General features: G+C 38.1%; 1 protein-coding gene across 1 annotated transcript; it reads right to left on the bottom strand.

Annotated features, from left to right (window-relative positions):
- Positions 1-1699: 1699 nt before the first annotated feature.
- On the bottom strand, positions 1700-10489 carry RACK1 (receptor for activated C kinase 1). The gene is made up of 8 exons (XM_053689134.1): positions 10295-10489; positions 8633-8804; positions 8286-8433; positions 7915-8010; positions 5013-5123; positions 3415-3555; positions 3122-3232; positions 1700-1861 (listed from the first exon to the last, which is right to left on the bottom strand). The coding sequence occupies exons 1-8, from the start codon at positions 10401-10403 to the stop codon at positions 1796-1798; spliced, it is 954 nt and encodes a 317-aa protein (XP_053545109.1). The 5' UTR covers positions 10404-10489; the 3' UTR covers positions 1700-1795.
- Positions 10490-11489: the final 1000 nt, after the last annotated feature.

Here is an 11489-nt window from a genome sequence, read left to right as displayed (position 1 = left end):
AATGATTCAACTCAGACACCATTAGAGATGGTCCCACCCACTCTACAAGAGAAAGGAAAAATCGAAGTGGTTGATATGGTAACCGACCGACAAATATACTTATTATTCAAAGAAAAGAAAAAAAATTGTGTATTATATTGCAATAACCATCTTATTCTAAATCCAGTCATTTTACACTTGTTTACTGTCCCTTTAACTATTACTACCCACTTTTTGAAGAATTTCTTATGTCTTTTTGCACAGGCGTAACACTCAAGAAATTTCTTAAACAGCGCCTGATTCACTGTATTCTCTAGTGCCCTTAAAAAGGAACACTTTTCCCCACTTTCCTGTAATTTACTTTGAAAAAATTTGGTTTTTTTTAAATCTGGAAGTGAACACTTCAAACCTAACCTTGCTACGTATCTAGCCCTTACTGGCCTTTGAAGGTGTGGTTGTAACTGGCTTTTACGATTTCCTAACATGCAACAAGTCTAGTTTGGTGCCTCAAAATAAAGCAATTGGGAACCCCCCCCACAAACCATTCAATCTTGCAATTTGAAATAGACGTGAAGAACCAGTCAATACAGTAAATTTGCATAATCAACAAATGCATGATAAGACAATGCAATAGCACTTAGTCTGAACTTCAAAGTAGTAGATTTTTGTTAAATAAATTGCAAAGTTATGTCTATTTCCACTCCCCCTGTATCATGTGACAGCCATCAGCCAATCACAAATGCATATATGTATGCTGTGAATTCTTTCACATGCTCAGTAGGAGTTTGTGACTCAAAAAAGTGTAAATATAAAAAGACTGCACATTTTGTTAATGGAAGTAAATTGAAAGTCGTTTAAAATTGCTGCTGTATCTGAGTAATGAAAGTTTAATGTTGACTTAAATGCCCCTTTAAGAGCACAGTAACAAATAGTAAATCCCAATTCTGCAATTCACAGCCAACACTAAAATAAAGACAGAGTGCAACAACTGCTGACAGGGCCACTTGCACCAGCATTCAGTTTGCAGAATATGAGCAGTGGTTTGTATGACAAATTAAAAAGGGACATGAACCACACCAAATGCAAACTTTTACAATTTTCTTCTATTGAATTCTCTTTATTTGCTTGGTATCCTTTGTTGATTAAAAAAATAAACCCAATACAGGCATACTCTAGAAATTGCAGGTTAGGTTCCAGACCAACGCAATAAAGTTAATATAGCAATTAAGTGAGTCACTCTTGTTTCCCAGTGCATATAAAAGTTATATTACACTATAATTTAGTCATGTGTGCAATAGCATCTCAAAATATGAAACAAAAATCATATCTTAGAAAAAAAACAAAAAAAAACCCAGCAAATGGATACAATACCTTTTGAACATAGGATTGCCACACCTTCAATTTGTAAAAAGAACAATCCACAAAGCGCAAAAAAAACAAAAAAAAAAAACTATGCCTGTATATGAGCAGCCACCAATCAGCAGCTCCTGAGCCTACCAAGGTATGCTTTTAAACAAAAAAACCTAATAGAAGTAAATTTGAAAGCTGTTTAAAATGTTATGCTCTCCCTGAGACCGGAAAACTTAAAGCACAGCAGCCACACCATGTGACCTCATTCTTTAGAGACACCCAAACCACTAGTGTTATCTGCGCCTACCAGTTAGGCATTCTCCTTAACCAACCACCTGTAGATTTCCTCAGTCATTACACAACACAGGAGCATTTTTATAGGAATTTTATTGTATTGAGACTCTTGGCATCATGACAAAATAATAGTCTCAGACTCCGGGCTCTTGGTGCAGCTTTCTGTGTAGGTTTATCGGGTACCAATGGTCACTTGCCACACTCTGATCAGGTTATCTGTGTATCCGGCAAAGAGGGTCTGGAGAAAAAGAAAAATGCAGAATTAATCTGGGACAGTAAAGTTAAAACTAAGCTTGAAGGATTAAAAAAAAAAAAAAAAATTGCATGATTTATCTTAAAGTTCCAATTTACTTTGTTCTTTTTATCCTTTGTTGGAAAGCATACCTAGGTAGGCCCATGAGTAGAAATGCACTGCCAAAGCTAGCTGCTGATTGGTGATGGCACATGCCACTTATGGGCTCAACAAGTAGTGCATTGCTGCTCCAAAAAAGGATACTAAGAGAACAAAGCAAATTTAATAGAAGTTGGAAAAATGTTTAAAAATGGCATGCACTGAATCATGAGTTGATGCCACCTTTAAACTTTCATGCGTGCGAGTGTTAAATTTATTAAAAAGTATCTTCATTATAGGTACTTTACATAAGGGCATACTTGTGTAGACTCATGTGCACGTGTTAATACATTGCTGAAAACTATGGCCACACAGTGCTCGAGACACTCACTCAAGAGCCTCAGCATGCTCTTTGAAAAGGAGACCTTTAAATGGACAGTCAATTCCCCCCCCCCCAAAAAAAACAAAAACTTTCATGTTTCAAATAGGGCATGTAATTTTAAACTACTTTAAAATTTACTTTTATCACCAATTTTGCTTTGTTCCCTTGCTATTCTTAGTTGAAAGCAAAACCTAGGAGTTTCATATGCTAATTTCTTAGGTCTTGAAGGACGCCTCTAATCTAAATGCATTTTGATTTTTCACCACTAGAGGGCATTAGTTCATGTGTTTCATAGATAACATTGAGCTCATGCATATGAATTTTCCATGGAGACAGTTCTGATTGGCTAAAATCCAAGTCTGTCAAAAGAACTTAAAGGGGGCAGTCTGCTGAGGCTTAGATACAAGGTAATTAGAGGTAAAACGTGTATAATTATAACTGTTGGTTATGAAAAACTGGGGAATGGGTAATTAAGGGGTTTTCTTTTAAAACAAAAATTCTGGTGTTGACTGTCCCTTTAAGATAATCTACAGGGTTATCAAATTAGGTTAGCAGCTACAACACTTAAAGGAATAAACATTTCAGGGAGATGCAAATGCAGGAGCTAAGTTTATATGGATCCCTAACTAGCCACAGCAGGAGACAAAAGCCCCCGTCACTGGAATACACATTTTGTTGAGGACAGTTAGAGGTGTTTGGCACCTTTTGTACATAGATTTAGTTTGTTACATTTTTAACTGAAATGTTTGCTCAGCTCTGATCCAGGCTACTGGTTGTTAAATTACCTGTCCATCAGCTGACCAGGCCAGTGAGGTGCATTGTGGGGGCTCAGCTTTGCTGCTAGTGCTGATCACTTCCTGTTTCAGTTCATCCACAATGATTTTTCCCTCCAGATCCTGCAAGAAACCGATATATCAGGAGCGCATTCACTAAAGTGAACAAGTGCGTACACTGTACATGTTTTAGTCTCGACTCAGAAACAGCCTCTGAGCTTCAGCATGGAGCATAAGATGGCGTCAGTAGTTTTCATCACAGAGACTGCTTAAGAAAGCAACTAGCTGCAGCCTAGGAGACTTACCCAGATCTTGATGCTGGGTCCAGTGGCTGCGCACAGCCAATAGCGGTTGGGGCTGAAGCACAGAGCATTGATGACATCTCCGCTGTCCAGGGTGTACAGGTGCTTTCCCTCATTTAAATCCCAGAGCATGGCTTGTCCATCCTAAAAGAAATAAAACTATGTTAAATCTGCACAGAGATGTTCCCACAACAGACCAGTTTATATAGAACTAAATCTAACAAACTAATCTGTCACAAAAAACAGTGCTTGCAAACATTAGCAGTGGCTGTTACTCTGGAATTGTGAAGCCAGGTCTTAATAAAATAAATTAATGTGGAGCTAGAACATGAACACGTTCTGTGCAAGTCATGACGCAACAACAAAGTGTTCTTATGAATTAGTAAAATTTTAAAGGTCATAAACCCATAAAATTCTGACAAAACTGCTGACAACGCAAATTGAAATAGAAAGGCCCTTATAGTATGCATTCATATGAAAGTCCATTTTCTATGGCTGTTTACTACACAGTATTCAAAATAGTTTAGCCTAACAAAAAAAAAGGTAAATTTACAGTACACCTGCATCTAAAGTTTATGGGCGTGGAAATCCTATTATACATATTGATATATAACTGTCAGTATAAGCTCTATGTAAATCTACACATTTCCCCTGTCTGTTCTACACTGGACACTGTTTGCCTCTGTGACCTAAGCCCCTTCATTTTTACGACACCCCCTCTTCTACCTTCACTCAGATGTCTAACACTTCGTCCTTTTAAGCCATCCTGTGTTTCACGATCTGTAAATTCTATTGAATTAGTCAGCATTGACTCAGACTTTAAAAAGGAAGGAATTATTCAGAAAGCTTGTATACTTAAAATGTAGTTAGTCCAGTCCAATAAATTTGAAAAAAGGATTGAATGGATTATTTTGTTATCTATAATATATAGTATAATTGAGCCTTAAAGGTCCATAGTAGACCAACATCGGCATGCTCTAATTTGTTAGAGAATGTAATAAGGAACATTGACCTTACCCTGTTTAACCTCCACAAAAAGATCACACACTCGCCCCTGGTGACCCGCTGATCTAAGCAGCAATGCAAGTCACATAACTAGATAGGATAAAGCAGGTAACTTCTTCAACTCCCAAAAAGTGATTAAACACAAGTCTCTCAGGAATTTACACATGCCTGCACCTGAGCAGGACAGCTAGTGAGTGGCACACATGCAAGTCAGCCATGTCCTGCTGAGAAGCTGTAATGTGTTGCATTACAAGCAAAAACTTAGTGTGTTGATTGCATAGCTACGGCTGAGTGACACTTAATGAGGAATATCCCCCCAAACTAAAATGTTTGCTATAACAGCATAGGTACAACCTAAAATAAACTCACCCTATCCACTAAAGCTCTCAACCACTTATGAAGGGCAATTTATCTTCTGTGGAATTAGGAATAATGAGCAGAAACCCACAAGCCAGTTACTATAACCATGAATATGGCCAAGCATTAAGTAGTTTGCCGTTGAAGCTGGCATTAAGGCAGAGAAAGCCATGGTATTCAAAGCCATAGCAACCATCTGTACACACTTAACCCAACTCTTAGTTTCTATTATGTCTCACCTTGCCACCAGATGCGCACAGTGATCCATCAGGGGACACTGTCACAGTGTTCAGGTAGCCGCTGTGCCCGATGTGGTTTGTCTTCAGTTTGCAGTTAGCCAAATTCCAGACCTAAGGGAAAGAGCACAAGTACATTAATAGAATATAGCTTAAATATGGCCGATACATACACAGCAGCGCTAAATTTGGATTTGTAGATGCATACTTCTTATTTAATAGTTTGCAACAAGCACACACATTTCTTTCATCCAAAGAGATTAGACTGTTCACAAGTCTCTATATTTAAGACAGTAACTCTAATTACAAGTACAAATGCCAAAGCCAGAATATCAAAATCTAAACAGTGATTAAATGTAAAGAAATATTTTCCTTGCCAGTAAGTACCAATTTTCTCTGTCTGGTCTTTGGTTTGTGTTCTCAAGTCTATTTAAAACTACCTTTCTGATTACAGTACTATACTATCTTTCAGGGTACTATGTATACAAAGAAAAAAAATATGAAAAAACGTTTAGGTTGCATGTGTTATTGCCTAATTTACACAAAATGCATAAAATGGTTACACTTGATCCCAATCCCAACCACTTTACAGATCCAAACCTCTTCGGTCCCCTAAGCAGTTTGGATAAATGGTTTTCTAAACCATCTCCGAATGTCTCAACTGCTGTAAATGACTAAACATTTACTTCCCAGGCAAGAAAGAAATACAATAGTACTCACTTCTATTCTTGCGCTTTGTCAACTTGAAAATTATACATATTAAAGGGTTTAAAGATAATCACTTTCTTACCCCATTCCTCTCAAACAGTGCCCTCTCATAAGTAACTCCATGGGAGTGAGCACAATGGTATCTAAATGTGACACATGAACTAGCACTGTCTAGCTGTAAAAAACTCAATGCTCTGAGATAAGATGGCCTTCAAGGGCTTAGAAGCAAGCCTAATGAGCCTACCTGGGTTTAGCTTTCATAGATTAACAAAGCAAATTCACAATATAAAATACCATCTGTTTGGGCCTCTTGCAACCAAACAGCTCCTAAATTCTAATACCCAGCCCTCTGAAAGCAGTCCCTGTCCTTTCCCCCCTTTAGTACATTGCTGTACTGTATTTTTAAATAGTTGCTTATTTTGTTTTAGGGGCTTGTTCATCTGCTTGGCACACTGCTACAGATAAACCATGAATCACAATGGCATACACAGTGAGATTCACTGTTTACATTCTGTGTGCACATGCGCCAGAAATCCCGGCAGGCAAGGATACATCAGAATAGCATGATCACTACTATCCTTAAGATTATTTTTTTCTTCAGTGGATAGTTATGCCAAACCAAAACAAACATGGGGCAACAAGCAGAGTAGTGTTTTAGGAGGTAAATTTGGGGGTCTTACATTGAAGACAGCAGCCATATTTATACTGCTCTGACTAATACAGCACACTAATAATTTATAAAAATTTAAGTTTAGTTAGTCTCATTTCAGGAAGACTAGAAACTCCATATACTCAAGCAGGAATATTGCCAAGCTTGGAGGTACGTATGGCATTGTACATCCATTAGATTCTTAAATGAACTGTACTTCATTAACCATCAATATTAAATTAAGTTACATCATTAGCTTTACAGTGTGGCAAAATCACACAAGGGGACAAACATACCAATTACAGATCCAGGATAGTGAACATGGGTTGATTCATGTAATTCCATAGTCAGACAAAATACTCCCAAGCAGGACTATACGATTAACCCCACTGCGGGGTAGTATTAAATGCTCTAAGTTACAAAACCCAATATTTACACCAGGGCTTGACAAACCAGGAGCCAGTGGCTTTTAACTTTGGGTTATTCTCCATATATCTATATACAAACACCACTGTCAGACTCAAAAGTGTGCTTGGCTCCTAAATTTTAAACAGATTTGTCAACCCCTGATTTACACTCATCTTTAACATCCATTTCCCTTAAAAAATGGACACAAAACCCAAAATGTTCTCTTGATTTAGATTTTAAAACAACCTTCCAATTCACTTTAATCAAATTCTTTATTTTTAACCTTTGTTGAAAAGCAGAGGTGCAAAGCTCAGGAGTGTGCAAGTGTCTGCAGCACTATTTACTGGCATGTGCAGTTTACCTAGGTATCCTTAAAGAACTCAAGAGTAATTTGATAAGTAAATTGGAAAATCGTATCCTCTGAATGAAACATTTTGGGTTTCATGTCCCTTTAACGTACCATGAACCAAACACGTGTCACAAACCTTAAGAGCTGACCATAGCTGGGAACAGTTTCCAGTTTGCTCAAGCAATGACCAGAGGCAGAATTGGCTACTGCAAGCAGCCTTTTTTTTTATCACATGTATACTGCAATCTTGATGTGACATTCTGTCAATCCATCCCAACGTTTTCCCATTAAAGGGATGAGCCAGTCTAGTAAACTGTACTACACACCAGTTAAAGAAACAAACTCAAGTCTTACATAGACTGATTAATTTAAGACCTTTATATAAATATTATAGTCATGGTCCAGATTACTGGTAATATAAAACCACATGCTGCAATAAGAAGTTACCAAGAACTATATATTAACAGCTCATTGACACCTTATACAGTTTCAACTATAGAAAAAAATAAAATCTAGTGGTTTAAATACAGCGACTCAGATCAGTGCAGGAGTGTATGTATGTCAATACCATGGAGTGAAAAATCTCCAGATTTGTTTCTATTAAGTTTTTTATAAAGGTCTAAAGCTTAAATCTACACAGCACAACTACCATCCTTAAATCTTAAATATATTTTCACATCACCTAAAGCCCTAATTCTGACCATCCACAGACCGGTGCCATGATTGAAGTTTGTAAGGACCTACAGAGTTAGCTTACAGCACAAGCTAATATATACAGCAGAAGCACTTACCTTCACCATCTTGTCCCAGCCACAGGATACAATGATTGGATTGCTGCTGTTTGGGGAGAATCGGACACATGACACCCACTCTGAGTGAGATTCTTCCTGAAAAAAAGGGTTGGAAGAGTGAAAACCCACCCAGAGACTAAATACTCAGTTCAAATCTCTGTAATGAGTGACAAATGTAATCCTTACTTCTATTACCCCATAAGATTACTTCTATGGTCCCATCATAATTGCAGGTTTTTCAGCTTATGATGCCGTCTGAAGAAGACGCTCAGAAGTGATGTTATAATCATTGGGACCTGAAGTTCAACTTGAAGGCCACTACTTAAACCCGCAAGTAACCCTCCTACCCAGTACAGTCTAAATATCCTTACCTGCACTGTGTATTTGCACACTCCCAGTGTATTCCATAGTTTGATGGTCTTGTCACGGGATCCAGACACGATCTGTCGGTTGTCAGCAGAGAAAGCTACGCTCAGGACATCCTTGGTGTGACCAACAAAGCGCCGTGTTGTGGTGCCACTGCAGGAGGACAGGTGACACGGTGACATAATGTCTATGTCCAATCCCCTCTGTATAGGCCTTTCTGTATCACCCTGTGGGTGGAGGGACAGATTCATAGCTTCCCCAGAGCGTTACTAACGGCCAGTTAGGCAAAGCATTTGTCACCTCCAATCAACTTTAACCTTATCCCCAAAACCTAGACATCAATAGTACTTACGTAGTAAGGTCCCACAGACGCAGAGTGCCATCCCAGGAACCAGAAAGGGCAAACTGCCCATCTGATGAAATGACCACATCACTGACGAAGTGGGAGTGTCCACGCAGGGCACGCTGAGGGACACCATAGTTTGTCTCATCACGTGTCAGTTTCCACATAATGACTGTTTTATCTGAAAGTTAAAAAAGGAAAGGTGACTATACAAAAAAAACAGAACAATGTAGACTATATCTAAGATATACAATACTGAAGTAAAATGGCAAGTGTTAAAAAAAACTTAACAGTAAAAACAGAAAACATACTATTTAGTTTAAAGTTTACTCATATGTAGAATTATTCATAGATTAATATCGGGATTCCTTCCTTGGCTCACACTCTAGCCAACTACAAAAAACCCCAACATTTTCTTCCATTATTTGGATAGAACATACATCTTTAAACAATGTTTCAATTTACTTCTATTATCAAATTTGCTTAATCGTCTTATCCTTTGCTGAAGGAACAGCACTGCACTACTGGCAGGTATCTTAACACATCTAGTAAGCCAATCACAAGAGACCAATGTGTGCAGGTCAGGCACCAATCAGAAGCTAGCCAGGATATGGGCATATTCTCTCAACAATGGATGAGAAGAGAACAAAGCACATTTGAATATACAAGTAAATTTAAAAAAAAAAAAAGTCTTAAAATGACATGCTCTATCTAAATCATGCAAGTTAAATTTTGACTTTCAAATCTCTTTAAGGCAGGAGTTGACACATCTATTTCCAATTCAAAACCCCAAAAAGATATAGCAAAGACACTTTAGGAGCCAAATCAAGCTAGTCTACAGCTATTAAAAAGAGTCAAATGTTTGGAGCATCTACACACCAAGGATCCAATCCTAAGTCTTAAAAATTTAAATATTCTTGGCACAGGTTGTTTGCATTGTAAGGGTTCTATTAAAGTATAAGCCTTTAAGGACAGCAACTCACTTAGTTTAACACTAGTATTCATACAGTCAAAATGAAATGCTTGGTACACCATAATGCATAGACTAAAAGGAGTCCAGACTAAACCAAATACTTTTAATTCTGGTTCCTTGCTTATTTCACATGACAATACATGAAAGTGCCTGGTTGACTGCTCAATGTTACACTAGTTTGATTAAACCTGAAGTCATCAGGGAAACCCATGTCACAGTCCCACCACTAATGTGCAATGGTAGACTGACTTGATAGCTTTATTTTAGAGGCCAAGTAGAATAGTAAGTTATTCTAATAAGTTACATAGTAGTGTAACATTCTTATGTCACTATCCTATCATATTACACCCCGGTTTCTGGCCTAAACATGGGTGATGGGTTTATAAGGTCAGTCTGCTAATAACTAAAAAGCAGGTTTGCTCAAGTAAAGGCCAAGATTCTTATACATAATGAAAACTAACTAAAACCAATGAAGCACAGCACTGACATTACGTATAATATACAGTGGGTACAAACAATACATACGTATTTCATGATGACATATTGACTTTAAGCCTAACACGTATACAGTTTAGACATAAATGGTGACGCAGCGTTATAATGAATAGGCTGCACACAATATGTATAGTTAAACACAAATGTAGTGAATACAACTAGTGATAGTGGCTACTTATGGCGGATCCACGCATGAGTCTCACCCCGGGAAGAGCTGAGGATCATATCTGGGAATTGCGGAGTGGTAGCTATCTGTGTGACCCAGCCATTATGGCCTTTAAGGGTCCCCCGGAGGGTCATCTGCTCCGTCATGGTAAATATTTGTCCAAAGACGCTCCACTAGAAGAGGATGGAGACGGATCACAGGAGCCGGGTCCGTAAAGGCCGGAGAGAGGCGGAAAAAGGCCCGGAACGCTCTTATATAGTGCGTGGAGAACGCAGCGTGTGACATCACTGTACGGAAAAACTTAAAATGGCGGCGCGCATAAGTAAAAATATAGTAGGCCAGGGCAGTGATATAATAACTGAACCGCACCTTATAACACGCTCGTACAAGAAACGTATTTATTTTATCGGCAAAATAATATAAAATAGATGTTAACAATGCGGACAATTTACTGTAGGACGTCAAACATCCAAGTGTACGGAAAATGGCGTTTGCATATTTTTTCTGCTTTTTTCAGGATATGACGTTGACGTCAGACTTATGTTGACTGTGAGCGAGGGGCGCCAAATGGTATCGCCCTATGATAGCAAGGCGTATACTGCCATGTTGTACGGAATTCAAATAACTTTATTTAAAATGTTAATACAATTTAGTCATGTGTACATTATTCAAAATCTTCTCCAAGATACCCTCTGTTGTTGGACATGATATATGTATATTAACACACACTACATAACAAGAGTCTCTTCAAGAACCAATTAGAGATTTTGTTATTTCAAATGTCATAATTTAATCACAGTTTGCAGCATTGTCTTGGTGCCCCCCACCACCTTTTCCATTTTTTTTTTATCAGTGATCTTATTAAATACAACTAAAACCCCACTAGCAACACACTAACTGCTGTCACAAACTGCCCAGGCGGTTCCTGGGGATCATTTGCTCCAAGTCTTGTTTTATCCTGTCCTACTGTTGTCAGCTGACTTCCCAGAAATGCTGGAGGGTTAGAGGGTGATGGTGGATAGGTGAGAGTATGATTATTATTATTATTATACTTTATTTATGAAGCGCCATCATGTTCCACAACGCTGTCCATGGATATAGTTCATTTAAATAAAACAATAATATAAAACTTCTAAGACTAAGAGACAGGACAGAATTTACAAAGAGATACAGGAGGAATCGAGGGTCCTATTCCAGTGGGAATTTACAATCTAGAATGGTAGGAGGTTGAG

Source organism: Bombina bombina, chromosome 7 (genome assembly GCF_027579735.1).
Source record: "Bombina bombina isolate aBomBom1 chromosome 7, aBomBom1.pri, whole genome shotgun sequence".
Lineage (NCBI taxonomy): Eukaryota > Metazoa > Chordata > Amphibia > Anura > Bombinatoridae > Bombina > Bombina bombina.
This window is presented reverse-complemented; position numbering and strand designations above follow the sequence as displayed.